At 38.3% G+C, this 21941-nt stretch overlaps 1 protein-coding gene across 1 annotated transcript in view; it reads right to left on the reverse strand.

Moving 5' to 3' along the window:
- The window catches only part of LOC131940629 (FERM, ARHGEF and pleckstrin domain-containing protein 1), a 99987-nt gene that overhangs the window by 40600 nt on the left and 37446 nt on the right, over positions 1 to 21941 (reverse strand). The window contains exons 3-8 of the mRNA XM_059299336.1: positions 5995 to 6099; positions 5299 to 5417; positions 4670 to 4852; positions 4010 to 4054; positions 1614 to 1701; positions 249 to 404 (exon numbers count right to left, since the gene is read on the reverse strand). Coding sequence (XP_059155319.1) covers positions 249 to 404; positions 1614 to 1701; positions 4010 to 4054; positions 4670 to 4852; positions 5299 to 5417; positions 5995 to 6099 — 696 coding nt within the window. The remainder of the gene's footprint in view (positions 1 to 248; positions 405 to 1613; positions 1702 to 4009; positions 4055 to 4669; positions 4853 to 5298; positions 5418 to 5994; positions 6100 to 21941) is intronic.

A 21941-nucleotide genomic window follows, 5' to 3' on the forward strand; every position in this document is an offset into this window, starting at 1 on the left:
ATGTGCAGTTAGAGGAGGTACTCGATAAATTATTACTACCTCAAAATCAATCTTCAAGACAAAAAATGATTTTGCTCCAAGACAGATTGCTCTCTTCCATAGTTGACAAAATGGTTAAACAGTGATAAGTATACTTTACTGTATAAAACTATAGTCGACTATCAGTACAGTTTACTAGATGACATGTAATTTACTATGGATGGCAGAGGTTTAGAGAGGAGGTGCAAGTTTGCTACACAATAACTTACATAGGTGTCTGCATGTAGCTTGATGAGGAACTTCTTGCGTTTGAAGCTGAGCTTACGAACTTTGGCCCAGGAGAAAGTGTTAATTTTGGTGTATTGTTGGAAGACTAGAACACCCAAGTGGGCAACAGCCAAGTTCAAGGACACGCCTTCATGGTCCTGTGGAAAAAAGGTTAGATAGATAAACTTCAGCATTCATACTTTTAAATAAATAAATTTTTTTAGATAATTCAAAACATTTTTGAACATCAAACTTGTGTTTATAAATGCCACAAAATATACAGATAAGTTTGAAATAATGATAGTTCTCATTAGAATAAAAGCATTAAATACAATAATAGTAAGTCTTAAAATAGTATATTTAAAAAGAAAATCCGTTAATATTTCTGCAAATGAAAACAAAAAAGTATAATTTATTGCAGTTTTATATCTTCTTCAGTTGAAAATGAAGGTGATGCATTTTCTGCCAAGTAAATAAACCAATATTCCAGCACTAGCTGACAATATTAGCTGGAAGCATTAGGCTGTGTCATTACAAAATTCAGCCTCTGATCTGGTCATTTATTACAATAGAAATTATGGTCCACTAGGGGAGCAGAAACTATTTCCCAAAGGAACACTTATACACTCTATTGAAAACTGTTGTAGGAAACATTTGAACACATGGTTACAAGATTACACAGACAATGGAGGCCAGAGTTGAGGTTTGAGTTAAAGTGGAGGTTTGAGTAGAGCCCTTCAAAGAGGTCTAGTGTAGGTCTGTAGAAAGGTCTCAGTAGGTGAGTGTACTAGTCTTAGTCAAGATCTGTGCAGAGGTCTTCATAAAGGTCTAAATTTAGGTCTGTGCAGAAGTCTGTGTAGAGGTCTTTTAATAAAGTGTCTAAGTAGGTCTGTGTAGTACTTAAGTTTTCAAGAGAAGTCTGAATACTAAGTATTAGCCTCAATGATATCTAGGTCTGAGTATTGGATATTTCATCACAATCCTACAGAATTCTGCTGCTGATGTTGTGTCTGACATGACAGTCCATCACATGACATGCCATTGCCTGACAATCCATCGCTGACATGTGGGTAAAATTCATGTTTATTTAACAAACATGATAGCCCTGGGTCAGGTTGCCCAGCGCCAGACAAGCCAGGGAATCCAATGTAATCCCCCCTAGCATCATCCAGATAAGCTTGTTAACATTGCAAGAGCACAGGTCCAGATTACTCTCCTGATATCCAATAGATCACGCACAAATACCAGGGATGATTTTTACATTGATCAGTTCCAAATTTATTTAGTACACTTAATCAATGAGACCTGACATTCAAACTAAGACAAAAATCAATCAAAGTATTTTAAGCTACAGCCAGATCACTTACCTTGGCAGGCTGCATCTTGATCCCATAGAGCTCCACCTTGCGAGCAGTGTCTAGTAAATTCAGGTCTGCTTCAGAGGGTGACTCACCACTGAACAGAGGAGATGGTTGCAATCATTAATTAAGCTCATTAAACACAAATATTTGATTACAACCACTTATTTTGTTCATTGTCAATAGTAGTTATTTACATGAAAAAAAAAAAGAATTTCTTGATAAAGCTATAACATAATACTCTAATTATTTCAAACTTAATTTTTTTATCTAATGATGGTTCAAATAATTAACTCTTGTCAATCATAAAAACGAGTGAGTGTGCATAATAAGGCATTCATACAATACGTTAATTAAAATAGGATATAAGAAATGTGTTAAGATTCAGCTTAATTACAGGTCATTAAAACACTCCTTTAACACGTATATTTTTAATGGAAGATAATGGACTTCAAATATAAACAACAAATTTGTCTGCATTCAAACACCCACAAACACTGACAAGAACTAAAACATAGACAGCAGTCCAAGAGTTTCTTGTTCCATTTTTAAAAACACCCACAAACACTGACAAGAACTAAAACATAGACAGCAGTCCAAGAGTTTCTTGTTCCATTTTTAAAACAGTTTGATGGAATCATATCAAAAGTACAACAGTTAATCTCAATTTATCATTAGCAGGGAGAGAGGCCAGAAATGTTCAGAGACCCACAAATGAAATCTGTCCACTTGTAAACAGCAATAAATTCACCTCAAGTGTAGCTGTGGTGTCTCCCAAAGCAAACTTGAGCATGGGGAGAAGTCTCCATTTTTACCTGACTAAATCTACACAGTTCTAAGCCAAAGATGATTTATCTCATACAAAACCATCAGACTTGCAAGTATCATTCAGAATGTTTTAGTGACAAAATTTGATCTATTCTGGCAGTCAATAAATTTAAAAAAAAATCAATTTATATTTTCTTTAGCTTTGATGTTGATAACCACAAGCAAACAAAATTTGTAGACCAAAGTTGTGGTACTTAGATACCATGTAGTAAATCAACCACAATAGTATTATGATGCTATTTGGATATGAGTGCTTAGTATGCCACCATTTTACATTAAATGCTTAAAGAAATGATGAAATTAAAGATGAAAATTGTTTGTTCAAAAACCTATTCTAAGATAGATGAGAACAGCCAAGTTAAGCTTGAACCTATAAATCTAGTAATGCCTTCAGGCTTGCAAGATTAACTTAATCCTAACAATTTTCTTTCAGATTAACCGTGTGTGGTAAAACTTTCACAATTTTCGTTCAATTGGTGATTATGTAATTTTTTTTAAGAGTGAAAATAATCTTTAATAAAACATCAGAATCCACTATTATTTTATTTTTAGCTGGCAATTATAGTTGGAAAATTACTTACAAGTTTACTTATATGTGTTGTCTGTGGTAGTCCATCACTTTGGCCATAAAGTCATACGTCTGTCATAATGTTTACTTACATGTGTTGTCTGTGATAGTCCATCACTTTGGCCATAAAGTCATACGTCTGTCATAATGTTTACTTACATGTGTTGTCTATGTGTCTGTCATAATGTTTACTTACATGTGTTGTCTGTGGTAGTCCATCACTTTAGCCATAAAGTCATACGTCTGTCATAATGTTTACTTACATGTGTTGTCTGTGATAGTCCATCACTTTGGCCATAAAGTCATACGTCTGTCATAATGTTTACTTACATGTGTTGTCTGTGATAGTCCATCACTTTGGCCATAAAGTCATACGTCTGTCATAATGTTTACTTACATGTGTTGTCTGTGATAGTCCATCACTTTGGCCATAAAGTCATACGTCTGTCATAATGTTTACTTACATGTGTTGTCTGTGGTAGTCCATCACTTTAGCCATAAAGTCATACGTCCGTCATAATGTTTACTTACATGTGTTGTCTGTGGTAGTCCATCACTTTGGCCATAAAGTCATACGTTTATCATGTTTACTTACATGTGCTGTCTGTGATAGTCCATCACTTTGGCCATAAAGTCATTCGTCTGTCATAATGTTTACTTACATGTGTTGTCTGTGATAGTCCATCACTTTAGCCATAAAGTCATACGTCTGTCATAATGTTTACTTACATGTGTTGTCTGTGGTAGTCCATCACTTTGGCCATAAAGTCATGCGTCTGTCATAATGTTTACTTACATGTGCTGTCACATGTGTTGTCTGTGGTAGTCCATCACTTTGGCCATAAAGTCATACGTCTGTCATAATGTTTACTTACATGTGTTGTCTGTGGTAGTCCATCACTTTGGCCATAAAGTCATACGTCTGTCATAATGTTTACTTACATGTGTTGTCTGTGGTAGTCCATCACTTTGGCCATAAAGTCATACGTCTGTCATAATGTTTACTTACATGTGTTGTCTGTGGTAGTCCATCACTTTGGCCATAAAGTCATGTGTCTGTCATAATGTTTACTTACATGTGTTGTCTGTGATAGTCCATCACTTTGGCCATAAAGTCATACGTCTGTCATAATGTTTACTTACATGTGCTGTCTGTGGTAGTCCATCACTTTGGCCATAAAGTCATTCGTCTGTCATAATGTTTACTTACATGTGTTGTCTGTGATAGTCCATCACTTTAGCCATAAAGTCATACGTCTGTCATAATGTTTACTTACATGTGTTGTCTGTGATAGTCCATCACTTTAGCCATAAAGTCATACGTCTGTCATAATGTTTACTTACATGTGTTGTCTGTGGTAGTCCATCACTTTGGCCATAAAGTCATGCGTCTGTCATAATGTTTACTTACATGTGCTGTCACATGTGTTGTCTGTGGTAGTCCATCACTTTGGCCATAAAGTCATACGTCTGTCATAATGTTTACTTACATGTGTTGTCTGTGGTAGTCCATCACTTTGGCCATAAAGTCATACGTCTGTCATAATGTTTACTTACATGTGTTGTCTGTGGTAGTCCATCACTTTGGCCATAAAGTCATACGTCTGTCATAATGTTTACTTACATGTGTTGTCTGTGATAGTCCATCACTTTAGCCATAAAGTCGTGAGTCTGGAGATGCTCAGGGACAAATTTGAATACTGCTAGATACGTGGGGTCGGGACACTCATCTATGTCAAAGTCCCCGATCTCCCCCTGGACAATGTACGAGGCCAGGAGGGCCGCAGTATTCTCACTACATCGGAGCTCTCCTCGTAATAGATCTTTGCGGACTTGTAAGGCAAAAAGATATCTGCAGATAAATTAAAACACCAGTAACAGATTTGTATGGCAAAAAAGATATCTGTAGATAAATTAAAACACCAATAACAGATTTGTATCGCAAAAAAGATATCTGCAGGTAAATTAATTACCAATAACAGATTTGTAAGGCAAAAAGATATTGGCAGATAAATTAAAACACCAAAAAAAGATTTGTAAGGAAAAAAGATATCTGTAGATAAATTAAAACACCAATAACAGTCTTTTCATAGCTTAAAATCTTAAAGCTATCTACTGATAAACTTAAAACAAGTTACAGACTTGAAAAAAGATCTGTGAAGATATTTGAGACTAAAATAACATTTATATTAAGGGGGGGGGGGGGGGGTTAGAATAATTTTTACTCCTTAATGTAAACTACTTGATATTTTCAACATCATGTTTGTGTCTTGAAATTTCCCACATCACAGACTTTACCTGGTAAGTTCATCTTCCAGCAAACCAGGATCTGGGGTGTAGAATTTGACACAGAAACGTAGAGGGATATCAGGGGAGCCAATCTGCTTCAGTACAGTCTTGTCTTTGTCCAGCCAACACTGCAACACAACAAAATAACATGCAATAATTAGCATGTGAGACACAGATAAAGTTATTTCCCCTTTTCAAAGGTTATCTCCCTTTAATGCGCCATATATTTTTAAGAGAGTGCCCTCAGTACCAGTGGGGGGGAGATAGAGAACGGTGGATCACAAGATAGCCAACTCTACTCCATCTACCCCATCGACCACCATGTCTCAAAAAAACACAGAATACACCAAACTTGTCATTCTGGAACCTTCACACTAATTATGACTTTAGAATTACTAACCATTATACTGCTATGAACACTGCCTTTTATTGGAAAATTTAGCTTCTGAAACCTAATATGTTAAACTAACTGCTTATAAAAAAGCTTAAAAGGATACCATACTTTTGTCCACAATTTTTTTAAATATTAATTGTAAAGGCTAAAATGAACTTGGAAGAGTTGAGAAGGCAAAAAAGTGCTTGAGTGACAGGTTAAAAAAATGCCAACTAATTCAGTAAAATAAGCTGGGGTTAAAAAAGATACAGGCAAATCAACTTCTACGGTCTTAAGGGACAGAATATAATGAGGAAATGTAAACTACTTACATCATCTCCATGTTGGTTTGTGTATTCTAAATCAAAGTAGTCTGCCTCAAGCAGCTGTAGGTGGTTGACCACAGCATCCCACAGTAAAGATCCAACACCTTTCACCTGCATTCAGAGATTGACACTTCAAATAAACATCTTCAGAAATATAGAGCTCAAACTTATTGAGCTGAATCAGAGCACCCACTCAAGTTATAAAAGATAAGAAATAATTAAAGCGTAAATGTGATGATCTAAATCAGACCACCAACAAGTTGTAAAACATAGGAAAGAATTAAAGGCGTAAATGTAATGATCTAAATCAGACCACCAACAAGTTGTAAAACATAGGAAAGAATTAAAGGCGTAAATGTAATGATCTAAATCAGACCAACAAGTTGTAAAACATAGGAAAGAATTAAAGGCGTAAATGTAATGATCTAATTCAGACCACCAACAAGTTGTAAAACATAGGAAAGAATTAAAGGCGTAAATGTAATGATATAAATCAGACCACCAACAAGTTGTATAACATAGGAAATAATTAAAGCGTAAATGTAAAGTTCTAAATCAGACCACCAACAAGTTGTATAACATAGGAAAGAATTAAAGGCGTAAATGTAATGATATAAATCAGACCACCATTAAGTTGTATAACATAGGAAAGAATTAAAGGCGTAAATGTAATGATATAAATCAGACCACCAACAAGTTGTATAACATAGGAAAGAAGGTGTAAATGTAATGATATAAATCAGACCACCAACAAGTTGTATAACATAGGAAAGAATTGTAGACAGAAACTATCACCATTATAGCTAAACGAGGCAGCCCAGCAAAATAGTATCACATAATGAAAAATTTATTGGGACAACTTTATTGTGCTTTAAGGTTTCTTTTTTTTTCTGACCCAGTTCTTTTGGGCAAACATACAACAATTTTTAGGGTTAACTTTTTTTGACCCATTTTCCAAATGGTAACAATAATTTTTATAGTCAACATTTGCTCTTCTTTACTGAAGCACTTGCCAAGAGGTTTTAAAGCCACAAGCCAGCAAGGAGTTGTTCAAGGGGAAAAAGCCATTTGTTGGGGAAGATTGTCTCATCCACTTCCTTAAACGTTGACCAAATCTGCCAACACACAATCCCATTTTGTTAATGGGAGCTTGGTGGCCCACAAAATTGGTCTAATGGCCAACACAAGATAACTGATGGCCAACATGAGATACTTAGGATACATGTGGTGGCCTAAACTGATCTCATGGGCCAACACAAGATACCATACAAATAATTGTATTTAGAACCAGAAGGTAAAAATATTACCACAACAACAACCATAACATTTCTTTAAAGTAACAAGCTCAACTAATGGGGACATAAAACCTGTAGCCAGAGGTAGAATAACAACAGCAAAAGTTAAAATAACAACAGCCAAAGTTAGAATAACAACAGCCAAAGTTAGAATAACAACAGCCAAAGGTAGAATAACAACAGCCAAAGGTAGAATAACAACAGCCAAAGTTAGAATAACAACAGCCAAAGTTAGAATAACAACAGCCAAAGTTAGAATAACAACAGCCAAAGTTAGAATAACAACAGCCAAAGGTAGAATAACAACAGCCAAAGTTAGAATAACAACAGCCAAAGGTAGAAAAACAACAGCCAAAGGTAGAATAACAACAGCCAAAGTTAGAATAACAACAGCCAAAGGTAGAATAACAACAGCCAAAGTTAGAATAACAACAGCCAAAGTTAAAATAACAATAGCCAAAGTTAGAATAACAACAGCCAAAGTTAGAATAACAACAGCCAAAGTTAGAATAACAACAGCCAAAGGTAGGAAAACAATAGCTGAAGATAGGAATACAATAGCTGAAGTTAGGAATACAATAGCTGAAGTTAGGAAAACAATAGCTGAAGTTAGGAAAACAACAGCCAAAGTTAGGAAAACAATAGCTGAAGATAGGAAAACAATAGCTGAAGTTAGGAATACAATAGCTGAAGTTAGGAAAACAATAGCTGAAGTTAGGAATAGAATAGCTGAAGTTAGGAATACAACCAGCCAAGTCAGAGGTGTTGACACAGAAACTGCAGCATATTTCTTAAACAAGTTCTCAAACATATATAAACCTCAAGATCTTCTCACCAATTGATCTCTCTTTTTCTCTCTCTTTCTCATTTCACTCAAAATATCCCCTTATTTTAATGGTTAATTGAACTTTAAATTCAGAAACAGCTGTGGAGTAATTTTATATGTCAACATCGCTATGTCATTATATGATTTTGTAGATGCAATACAAGTTCGACAAACTTCAACAATAGTCTTGTAACTTGTTCTGGCTATAGTGGTGATGAGCTACGCAAGGATAAAGACATGCTATTCAAAAATACGAAAAAATGAAGAGCATCCTTTTCAATGAAGAAAACGATTTTCTTTACTATTTTATACGAGGAGGGGGGATGAAGGGAAGGAGGTCGTGACGTCATATTACAGGTGTACCTGGTTTTAAATATGTCGGCTAAAACTGCGTGACGTCATGTATGGACTAGTCCTTGGGCGATGCTTTTAAAAATATTTTTTTATCCGCATGTTTGTCTAGCCGACTGTGAGTAAAATAACGGTTTGCCGTGCGATGCTGTACGTAAAATAACAGAGCAATCTGTTGGTTTGCCGTGCGATGCTGTAAGTAAAAATAACAGGGCAATCCGTTGGTTTGCCGTACGATACTGTACGTAAAATAACAGGGCAATCCGTTGGTTTGCCGTGCGATACTGTACGTAAAATAACAGGGCAATCCGTTGGTTTGCCGTGCGAGCAGTGACAAGTTGACGCCGGTGACCGGCCATCGTTCGCCTGGGCCACAAATTTGGGCTGCTGTGTTTGGGCATCAGCATCGATAGAGGCGGGTCAAATGAGATTAGGAGTGGTCTCTCACATACACACCTCCCAGCACACCGTGATTAGGAGTGGTCTCTCACATACACACCTCCCAGCACACCGTGATTAGGAGTGGTCTCTCACATAGACACCTCCCTGCACACCGTGATTAGGAGTGGTCTCTCCCATACACACCTCCCTGCACACCGTGACTCGCTACCCTCTCCAGCCCCTACTGGATCATACGACAGGACCCCGGTGGGGAAGGTTGCGGGGATAGACCGAATGGCCAGATGACGTCAGTAGGGAGGGAAGTCGGGGGGGGGGGGGGGTGAGGGGAGTCTGGGAGGACGAATTGAAACCGGAAATGAAATGATATTTTTAGCTCGGTATTATTTGTCTTTAACTACAGGGGGTGAGTGCTCATCAAAGAATGATGACGGGGCGATATTAAGTGGTGTAACGCACTCAGGTTCTGCACGGGGTGCGTGACTTGACATGAAAAACACTTAAAAGAGAAGCATCACTAGCAAGGAGACGCTGCCACAATGTAGAAGAAGAATACGGCTTTAAGTACACTGGAACCAACCTACATGCTCTGAAGTGTTAAAAATAAATCAGAAAAAGTCCTCGACCGCACAAGACTACTTTAAAACAGTATTGTTTTACTGGCATTTTAAAGCCAACTAGACCATTTGGTCACATTAAAACAACTGGCCTTCAGCTTCTGGGATAGACTCGAGAGACGGCTATAAACAGAGCATAAAGCACTTTTGTACTGCTGAAAATTTAATGCCACGTTCGTTCTACTTAACACCAAGGTGGGAACAACCTTCCACTTGATACAAGAGTGGAAGTAAGTTCTACTTGATACAAGGGTGGAAGTAAGTTCTACTTGACACCATGGTGAAAGTAAGTTCTACTTGATACAAGGGTGGAAGTAAGTTCTACTTGACACCATGGTGAAAGTAAGTTCTACTTGATACAAGGGTGGAAGTAAGTTCTACTTGACACCATGGTGAAAGTAAGTTCTACTTGATACAAGGGTGGAAGTAAGTTCTACTTGACACCATGGTGAAAGTAAGTTCTACTTGATACAAAGGTGGAAGTAAGTTCTACTTGATACAAGGGTGGAAGTAAGTTCTACTTGATACAAGGGTGGAAGTAAGTTCCACTTGACACCATGGTGGAAGTAAGTTTCACCTAACACCATGGTGTAAACAACTTCCAAATTGATTTACTAACACACTATCTTTATCTCATCCACCTTTCTAAATGCCCAACTCTGTCACCACTGTTATCCGTCCAAGGCCCAATCCTTGCCCCCACATCTAAGTCTCAAGAGACCTACCTAACTGCGATAATTAACAGCGTTCACCTTAGATGACACGTCTCCCCAGTATAAGCCGCGGCCCTACAGTGCAATGCCATAAAAACGTTCCACAGACCAGCAGGACCCGTGTGTTGGCCGAGAAAATTGGAACCACTCACTGGGTCTGTAAACTTATTCACGTCCGTCTTTTATCCACACGCATCTGGCATGTAATATGCACAGCACTTGACTCGATCTAAGCACGTTTGGTATCATCTGCCGGGGTCAATACAGGTTTGATATCTTAGATAATCTGACCAGTTCAATACAGATTTGATATCTTAGATAATCTGACCAGTTCAATACAAGTTTGATATCTTAGATAATCTGACCGGTTTAATACAGGTTTGATATCTTGGATAATCTGAAAAGTTCAATATAGGTTAGATATCTTACATAATCTGACCAGTTCAATACAGGTTTGATATCTTAGATAATCTGACTGGTTCAATACAGATTTGATATCTTATATAATCTTACTTGTTCAATACAGCTTTGATATCTTATATAATCTGACTGGTTTAATACAGCTTTGATATCTTAACTCGCTCAATAATTTGACACCATCGGACTAGTTCAATATATGTGTAACACTCATTTAAGGATACCAAACGTTAATTACTGGGCATGATTAGTCCGCTTACACCAAAGTATAATTGAGGGTTGTTTGAGGTCAGGGTCTAAGGAGAACTGAACATCCGACGCTCAGCTTCAGTACCGATAAATAAGGAATATCTCGCTTAAAGTGTCGCTATTTTTGGAACTTGGAAGTGATGCATGTACAGCGGAAATGAAAGCATTGCAGTTCTAGAGTGACAGCTTTGAACAAGATTCGAATGAGACGGCTAAGACAAGTAGGACACACGACGACCCGCTCACGTGACCCAAACGCACTCAGTGTTTGCTTGGTGTTATGTTTCATTCTTAGCTTGTCCGTCTGTTGCTTCAAGCCCATTTTATGAGGTCGACCGTCACCGAATGGTATCTACATAAGACCGACGGTCACCAGTATAGACTAGCCAACAAATGGTATCAACATAAGGCCGACGGTCACCAGTATAGACTAGCCAACAAATGGTATCTACATAAGGCCGACGGTCACTAGTATAGACTAGCCAACAAATGGTATCTACATAAGACCGACGGTCACCAGTATAGACTAGCCAACAAATGGTATCTAAGGCCGACGGTCACCAGTATAGACTAGCCAACAAATGGTATCAACATAAGACCGACGGTCACCAGTATAGACTAGCCAACAAATGGTATCTAAGGTCGACGGTCACCAGTATAGACTAGCCAACAAATGGTATCAACATAAGGCCGACGGTCACCAGTATAGACTAGCCAACAAATGGTGTCTAAGGTCGACGGTCACCAGTATAGACTAGCCAACAAAAGGTGTCTAAGGTCGACGGTCACCAGTATAGACTAGCCAACAAATGGTATCTACATAAGGCCGACGGTCACCAGTATAGACTAGCCAACAAATGGTATCTAAGGCCGACGGTCACCAGTATAGACTAGCCAACAAATGGTATCTACATAAGGCCAACAGTCACCAGTATAGACTAGCCAACAAATGGTATCTACATAAGGCCGACGGTCACCAGTATAGACTAGCCAACAAATGGTATCTAAGGCCGACGGTCACCAGTATAGACTAGCCAACAAATGGTATCTACACAAGGCCGAAGGTCACCAGTATAGACTAGCCAACAAATGGTATCTACATAAGGCCGACGGTCACCAGTATAGACTAGCCAACAAATGGTATCTACATAAGGCCGACGGTCACCAGTATAGACTAGCCAACAAATGGTATCTACATAAGGCCGACGGTCACCAGTATAGACTAGCCAACAAATGGTATCTAAGGCCGACGGTCACTAGTATAGACTAGCCAACAAATGGTATCTACATAAGGCCGACGGTCACCAGTATAGACTAGCCAACAAATGGTATCTACATAAGGCCGACGGTCACCAGTATAGACTAGCCAACAAATGGTATCTACATAAGGCCGACGGTCACCAGTATAGACTAGCCAACAAATGGTATATAAGGCCGACGGTCACCAGTATAGACTAGCCAACAAATGGTATCTACATAAGGCCGACGGTCACCAGTATAGACTAGCCAACAAATGGTATCTACATAAGGCCGACGGTCACCAGTATAGACTAGCCAACAAATGGTATCCAAGGCCGACGGTCACCAGTATAGACTAGCCCAGGGGTCGGCAACCTGCGGCTCGCGAGCCGCATGCGGCTCTTTTGGTGTCCTGTTGCGGCTCTTCAACTCCATGTACAAATAATAATTATTTTATTTTATTTTCAAAACTCATAAAAATATTAGTCTACAACATTCGGTAATAAACGATATAACAATAGATATAAACAATAAATATTCACTATTCTATTAGAATATGTAGTTACTCCCTATCTCAATGTACTTCCTATTACATTGTCCATTCCGAATTAAAACATTCAACTTCAAAGTGGATATCACAAAGAAACTAAACCAGCTAAGTGTAAAACTGAAAACCCAGCCTATGTCTTGCTTGAAGAAATGTATTGTTTCGAAAAAAAAAATTTTTGTTGAATACATGGTGAGGGGTAAATTACTTAATTACGAAAAATCTGAAAAAATAGCGTTATGAAATCAATGCTACTATTCAATCACTTCAGCATTAATAATAAACAAAATGAAGGATGTTTTCACTGAGAGATTTAAGCAATTCAAAACAAATGCAAGTACTCTGACTTACATAGTAGATCCTCTCAACACAAATTCTAATGAGATTATTTCATATATTCAAAGCTATGAATTTTAAATTATATATAGTATGATATTTGTTTAGGATTATATATATATATATATATATATATATATATATATATATATATATATATATATATATATATATATATATATATATATATATATATATATATATATATATATATATATAAAATTCTAAACAAATATACTATTGACATAAAAATGTTGGTGGCTCTTTAAAAACCGGGAAATGTCGTAAATTGTAACTTTTGGCTCTTTCGTCTCAAAAGGTTGCCGACCCCTGGACTAGCCAACAAATAGTATCTAAGGCCGACGGTCACCAGTATAGACTAGCCAACAAATGGTATCTACATAAGGCCGACAGTCACCAGTATAGACTAGCCAACAAATGGTATCTAAGGCCGACGGTCACCAGTATAGACTAGCCAACAAATGGTATCAACATAAGGCCGACGGTCACCAGTATAGACTAGCCAACAAATGGTATCTAAGGCCGACGGTCACCAGTATAGACTAGCCAACAAATGGTATCTAAGGCCGACGGTCACCAGTATAGACTAGCCAACAAATGGTATCTAAGGCCGACGGTCACCAGTATAGACTAGCCAACAAATGGTATCTACATAAGGCCGACGGTCACCAGTATAGACTAGCCAACAAATGGTATCTAAGGCCGACGGTCACCAGTATAGACTAGCCAACAAATGGTATCTACACAAGGCCGAAGGTCACCAGTATAGACTAGCCAACAAATGGTATCTACATAAGGCCGACGGTCACCAGTATAGACTAGCCAACAAATGGTATCTAAGGCCGACGGTCACCAGTATAGACTAGCCAACAAATGGTATCTAAGGCCGACGGTCACCAGTATAGACTAGCCAACAAATGGTATCAACATAAGGCCGACGGTCACCAGTATAGACTAGCCAACAAATGGTATCTAAGGCCGACGGTCACCAGTATAGACTAGCCAACAAATGGTATCTACATAAGGCCAACAGTCACCAGTATAGACTAGCCAACAAATGGTATCTAAGGCCGACGGTCACTAGTATAGACTAGCCAACAAATGGTATCTACATAAGGCCGACGGTCACCAGTATAGACTAGCCAACAAATGGTATCTACATAAGGCCGACGGTCACCAGTATAGACTAGCCAACAAATGGTATCTACATAAGGCCGACGGTGATATCTACATGAAGCCGACGCTCTCAGATGTTAACAAATTGTATACATCCACATAAGGACGACCCCTGTATGTTAACAAATTCATTTCATGTACTAGAGAGGAACATGATTTGAAAAAAAAAATCGATGTCCATTACTTGGGATCTACGTAACCTAGGATACCAACACATCTACACATTCCCGCCATCCATATTTCATTTCCGGGGCACCACTGCAATGGGAAAGTAGGTTACCAGTTGATCAAAACAATTTTTTTCATCCCAAACGACAGGAGTCTCGACAACAGCATGACTTCCTACAGTGGTGAAAGAAAGATAAGTCCATGTTTTCTCAAACCTATCGGATTCTAAATTTAACCCGGACAAATCAATACGCAGCTTTTTACACCCCCCCCCCCCCCGAAAGCCAAGAGTTATGAACTGATTTTCCCCCCGTCGTTTTACTCCAAGCGTATGGCGTCAGTTTTGTTGGCTGGGAGAGTACGACCCCGATCAATTGTCAAAGACGTTTCTTCTCACTTTTTAAAGACAGCTGAAAAAATAAAACACGCATGTCCATATCCCTCAGCCATCGGTTATTTATAGTGCACTCATCCAAACAAATGACCGCTGTAAGCTCAAACTGACCAGTCTACAACGTAACGTGTTGAAACGAGGCGTTCTAGTACTTTGTTTTATCTCATTTGTCAAGAGCTTCAGGCACAAACATCTTTACTCATACAATGATTCATACATGTAAGAATTAACCACAGTAAAAATAGTAAGATGATGTTTCACCAACTATTTAGTTGACAGTGTATCATATATTTATAAGCATTGTTGATTATCTTTCTCTGGTCTGGCAATAATTAATCCGACTGACCGTAGCTGATTAAAAGATTAGTGCTCGTCGTATAGTCAATCATATAATAATTAATTAGAAACGGCTTAGTTGTAAGAGATAAAACATTATTGGATTATTGATTAATTAGCATGCTCTCGATTCGTACCGGAATTATTCACTTGCTTAATTTTAGGTTTTAACATTTCAATACGTTCAGTGAAACAGCTGATTATTGTGTGAAAAAGATAGTTAAAACAGCTGATTATGTTGTGTGAAACAGTGAATATGTTTAGATAAACAACTGATTGTTTCATGTGAAACACCGCATTATGTTTTGTGTTCTGCTAATTATGTTTACGTGAAACAGATGATTATGATATAAGAAACTGCTGATTTTTTTTTTGTGAAACAGCTGATTGTGTTATATGAAGCATATTTGTGTTATATTATGCTTTGTCTTCCACCAACAGATGGGGATGTCTGACATGCGCACACACACAAAAAACGGATCGAGGTAATCGAATTAAGCACGTACACTCCATGTCCGTTAGCCAAATAATTATTTTTTGTCCAATCAAGCGATTGACGCCCGTTGTGAGATTAGCCGTGGTTGACGGGGGCGGGTCTTAAGATACGTTTTTATGACGTAAAAAAGACAACACAACAAAGAAAGTATATGGGTCATTATTTTGACAACATATCAAACCAAACAACGGATGTTACCCCTTCAGGTAGACTTCATCTATTGTACACGCTAATGCTGAAATGAGGAGTTAAGTCCATATTTAAAATTAAAAAAAAAAAACCCACATCAAATAAAAATGTTTGCTTTTATAACCAATTTGACTTGGTTATCTCAAAATGTTGATTATGGCACTGAGTTTCAATGTGTGTTGATGCTTGAAAGGCTTTCCTTCCAATGCTGAAGCGTGAAGCCGGCTATCAACAAGTCAAGCAACAACAGGGCGCTAAAAATTATCAGTGTGTGAAACAGCAACATCTACATTCTTGGGTGTTCATTCGTGTAAACAATACATATCTACAATTGTGTACACAACTAGTTCTATAATAAATACCTAAAATTGTGTACACAATTAGTTCTATAATATAAATCTAAAATCTATTTTAAAAGTGTTTTCTTTTTAAAAAGCTCGGACACAAAAAAAAAAAAATGTAAAAAATAAATAAACCCCCTTAACGTCGAGGTATGGAGAGGCCCGGCCGTCAGGAAGCAAGTGCTGCGGGCCTGACAAATGGCCGGAGTCGATGTGACAATAATTCTAGAGCAGCGGCTCCCCTCTCGGGGCAAGTGCCAACAGTTGCTATTAGCCAGAGGCTTCTAATTGCGGCAGACATGCCAATGACTGCTTTAGACGAAAGGCCTGGCGCACGATGCCCCTAAACACGGGTGACGGAGATGTTCAGTGAAAACGACGACACTTCTCACAGATTCAAACAACTCCAATAACAGCTCTTCGAAGGATTTTTTTTTTTAGTTTTTTTTTTTTAATTTTAATTGAAGTGAGCAATAATTCTACGCCCCATTTATATTTCGGCCGCGATTTTCCATTATTTTATCATGAAATTCAAGCTATAAAAACGAATACATCCAAGACACACAAAGAATCTAAAACAACATAATGGTAAAGAACTATTTATTACGTTAAGAACTGATGCTTTTAAGGTGAACAGTTAATAAACATGTAAACAATTATATAATGGATTTTCAAAACTCGTCTTAACGAAGGTTCGATAGAAACAATATTTAAAGGATTAACCAAATAAAGGACAATAAAACAGTTAAATGGAAGGTCATGAAAAGTTGTCTAGTATATTTTCTTTATTTTTTTCCACCTGACTTTCTAATGTCCTGCTGTCAATTATCGCTGTTGTTTTTTTTTTAAATTTCTAACTCAAACAATTCATTAAAATAAGAATTGAAACCAATAGGTTGTCGTGAGATTTCATTATCATTTGTTTTCTTCGTGTTTCTACTGAATAACTAATCTAATACAGACCACGGTAACATGCGATGTCAAACGACATGGAATCTAATAGACGGTAGAGGTGACTATGAAATAAGAAGATAGACTGGATTATTAAAGAGCACAATCACAGAGCTAGCTGGTACACTCATCTAGGAGTTGAGACAACCACACAAAACTAGTTATTCTCTACTAGATCACTCAGCATTATAGCGACCACTACCAGCGTGAGGTTACTAGCCCACCCTCACTCAGTCTTTGAACGTGCTGGGGTGTTTTCAAAAGAACAGACTTTTGTTGCTAGTAGTTAAGTGCCACAAAAAATATAATAGCATTTTATGTACGGATGTCGGTGGGGGGGGGGGGGGGATTGGTGGTCAATTTCAAATGCAGCAAATTCTTTCAATATCTCCAGCAAAATACATCTCTGACGACAACGCACGAATATTTAATTTCCCATCAAATTAGGCAATACGATAATCATAACAATAAGATGTCCATACTCAATAACAAAAGAGGAGATAATTTTAAGTCGCATCAGTCATGTAATCTAGTGTTGATGACTTTTTAAAACCCAAGATGCTGATCTCTGTGGGGCATATAAATGTTTGAGTTAAGACTGCAAGCTACTCAATGGGCTATAAAGCAAATAATTCAAGCTGTCTTTGTTTAACAAGAAACAAAATGAATGCAAAGAAAAAATAGTTTGAATACTCTATTATACTTTTATACTAGGAGAAAATCGTTCCATTTCACAAGCACGCCAGCCTGTTCTACCAAAAACATGCCAGTGACCATGGTCAGTAGAAAACTGTTTCATTTCACAAGCACGCCAGCCTGTTCTACCAAAAACACCCCAGTGACCATGGTCAGTAGAAAACTGACCAACATCCCAAGCACGCCTGCCTGTTCTACCAAAAACATGCCAGTGACCATGGTCAGTAGAAAACTGTTTCATTTCACAAGCACGCCAGCCTGTTCTACCAAAAACACCCCAGTGACCATGGTCAGTAGAAAACTGACCAACATCCCAAGCACGCCTGCCTGTTCTACCAAAAACATGCCAATGACCATGGTCAGTAGAAAACTGACCAACATCCCAAGCACGCCAGCCTGTACTGTCATCTGGCCATCAGCGATTCTGGCACTAGAGAAATTGGAGTGTCCATTGGGCCCAATCAGTCCACTATAACCAGTCAGAGAGTGGGACAAGAGTGGGGCTTTGCGGACAGGACGCCATCTTGTAGCGAAATACTAGTACCCCCTTCACGTCATGCAGGGCGGGGCAAACAACGTTAGCACACACCATTATTTTCATCATTGGCCACAATCAGAAAATAAGATTTTTTAAACCATGTTAGATTTTGGTTTGATATGAGCAGAGAAAGAAACTACTCACGTGTGAAATTAGGTTATTTCTTTCTCTATTAAAGGCTTGACAGAAAATCATCCAAAAAAGTAAATAAAAACAAACAACAAAACCCAGCCAATAACTCAATCTATTTCCTAGATTTGTTTTTAAGCTGCCGCTATACTCCATAATACACTTTGTATCTATAGTTCTTTGATAAGGCCTGAATCAACCCAACAATAATACAACTGGTTGGTCGAGGCCTGAATCAACCCAACAATAATACAACTGTGGTTGGTCGAGGACTGCATCAACCCAACAATAATACAACTATGGTTGGTCGAGGTCTGCATCAACCCAACAATAATACAACTGTGGTTGGTCGAGGACTGCATCAACCCAACAATAATACAACTATGGTTGGTCGAGGTCTGCATCAACCAAACAATACAACTGTGGTTGGTAAAGCACCAGCCGACTAAAGCCTTATCTTTCACGTCCGTGTTGGCCCGTGGAATGACGGCATGTAAGTCGTCTGCTAGATAGCAAAGGATCAAGGTCGACATAAGTATACAATAAGCTAGATCGTCATAAGTATAAAGAAGCAATGTCGTCGTAAGTTTACAAGAAGCAAGGTCGTCGGAAGTATACAAGCAGCAAGGTCGTCGTAAGTATACAATAAGCAAGGGCGTCATAAGTATACAAGAAGCAAGGTCGTCTAAGTATACAAGGAGCAAGGTCGTCATAAGTATACAAGAAGCAAGGTCGTCGTAAGTATACAAGAAGCAAGGTCGTCGTAAGTATACAAGAAGCAAGGTCGTCATAAGTATACAAGAAGCAAGGTCGTCGTAAGTATACAAGGATCAAGGTCGTCGTAAGTATACAAGAAGCAAGGTCGTCATAAGTATACAAGAAGCAAGGTCGTCGTAAGTATACAAGGATCAAGGTCGTCGTAAGTATACAAGAAGCAAGGTCGTCATAAGTATACAAGAAGCAAGGTCGTCATAAGTATACAAGAAGCAAGGTCGTCATAAGTATACAAGATGCAAGGTCGTCATAAGTATACAAGAAGCAAGGTCGTCATAAGTATACAAGAAGCAAGGTCGTCATAAGTATACAAGATGCAAGGTCGTCATAAGTATACAAGAAGCAAGGTCGTCATAAGTATACAAGAAGCAAGGTCGTCGTAAGTATACAAGATGCAAGGTCGTCCTAAGTATACAAGAAGCAAGGTCGTCATAAGTATACAAGAAGCAAGGTCGTCATAAGTATACAAGATGCAAGGTCGTCCTAAGTATACAAGAAGCAAGGTCGTCATAAGTATACAAGAAGCAAGGTCGTCATAAGTATACAAGAAGCAAGGTCGTCATAAGTATACAAGAAGCAAGGTCGTCATAAGTATACAAGAAGCAAGGTCGTCATAAGTATACAAGATGCAAGGTCGTCATAAGTATACAAGAAGCAAGGTCGTCATAAGTATACAAGAAGCAAGGTCGTCGTAAGTATACAAGATGCAAGGTCGTCCTAAGTATACAAGAAGCAAGGTCGTCATAAGTATACAAGAAGCAAGGTCGTCATAAGTATACAAGATGCAAGGTCGTCCTAAGTATACAAGAAGCAAGGTCGTCATAAGTATACAAGAAGCAAGGTCGTCATAAGTATACAAGAAGCAAGGTCGTCATAAGTATACAAGAAGCAAGGTCGTCATAGGTATTAAAGAATCAAGGTCATCAGCTAGTCAGCAGAGGATCCTACAACTATACACAAATTTCCGGCTGGTTCAAAAGGTTGTGATAACTCTAAAACGCAATGCACATTTTAACACACGTACATCCAGGGAATACTAACTATTCTTTATATCGGGGTGGTGTGGGGGTGTGGTTTAGAATTAGAACTTTTGTAACTATAAGTAAAAGGACAACGAAAAGAGTAAATGAAAACCCACTAATATATTTTCATCCTTATAATTTTATAAAACTATTTCAAATCCAAAAACAAAACCCGGAATCAGGTAAATTTTAATTGTTTCACTCCATAATCACTAACTGCTCACTATTCTAGCCTTTTTTTTTCAAAATAGTTTTTCTGGACTGTAAAAAAAAAAGGAAATTCGGTATAGGATTAAAATAAAACAACAACAAACAAACCACAACAGCCAACCTCACTCCCGTAATGTTAGCGAAGCTTATTGGGTACATAATCCTATCATTTTGGTCCACTACTCTACACTAAGACTACGTCACTCAATCTCCCAATTTAGGTCCAGTCCCGGAAGTTGCTCTATTTCTTTCTCTAGTCTTTAGAACATGTTATTTCCTTTTCAGGTTTTTCTTCATTTTATTAGAAAGAAAGAACATAGTATTTTTGATTATCTCAAATGATATTATCTTGATAACAGATTTAGACCTACAAAAAATACTTTCAGGAAGATTACGCGATGAAAAAAAAAAGGAAAAATAGAATACTAGAGCTAATGAGATGTCAGTTTAAAAATAATAATTGTCGTAGCTAAAAATAAATATGTACTTTGTCATGTTCCACTTTAACCTTCAAAAACTAAACCACTCAATCAATGCCAGAATCAGATTATGGACACCATTGCTGAAATGCATGTTACTTGTGGTGCACCGATGCATTAAAAACACACATAACGTAAAATGTAATGACCATTTAACATCTCCAAGCGATGCCACAATGAATGTCTAAGGCTGTAATCCCCGCTAGTTCACATTCGTTCTCCTCCCTGACTAATCGCCCCCCCCCCCCAATCATTGGCCCTCATGAATAGGTTTAATGTGGGTCTCAGTGAGAAGCATGGGATAAATCTTGTGTCCTTTATGTGGGTTACGGTCTTGGCACCAGCTGTGTCTCCAGAGGTGTCAATGATCTATTGACAATCGATGGAAGGAGGGGGCAAGTAACGGACCAATTCAGGCAAATCTTGTCTAGTGGAAGTGAGGGTCCAATTCAGGCAAATCTTGTCTGGTGGAATGGACCAATTCAGGCAAATCTTGTCTGGTGGAAGTAAGGGACCAATACAGGCAAATCTTGTCTGGTGGAAGGGACCAATACAGGCAAATCTTGTCTAGTGGAAGTAAGGGCCAATACAGGCAAATCTTGTGGAAGGGACCAATACAGGCAAATCTTGTCTGGTGGAAGGGACCAATACAGGCAAATCTTGTCTGGTGGAAGGGACCAATACAGGCAAATCTTGTCTGGTGGAAGGGACCAATACAGGCAAATCTTGTCTGGTGGAAGGGACCAATACAGGCAAATCTTGTCTGGTGGAAGGGACCAATACAGGCAAATCTTGTCTGGTGGAAGTAAGGGACCAATACAGGCAAATTTTGTCTGGTGGAAGTAAGGGATCAATACAGGCAAATCTTGTCTGGTGGAAGGGACCAATACAGGCAAATCTTGTCTGGTGGAAGGGACCAATACAGGCAAATCTTGTCTGGTGGAAGGGACCAATACAGGCAAATCTTGTTTACCCACAAACTTAATGATCAAAACGGTGGATTTCAGTTAGTTATATATACGTATTAATGTGTAATTCGTCTTC

This window comes from Physella acuta, unplaced genomic scaffold (assembly GCF_028476545.2).
Source record: "Physella acuta isolate Inbredline_101_S28 unplaced genomic scaffold, ASM2847654v3 ptg000324l, whole genome shotgun sequence".
NCBI lineage: Eukaryota > Metazoa > Mollusca > Gastropoda > Physidae > Physella > Physella acuta.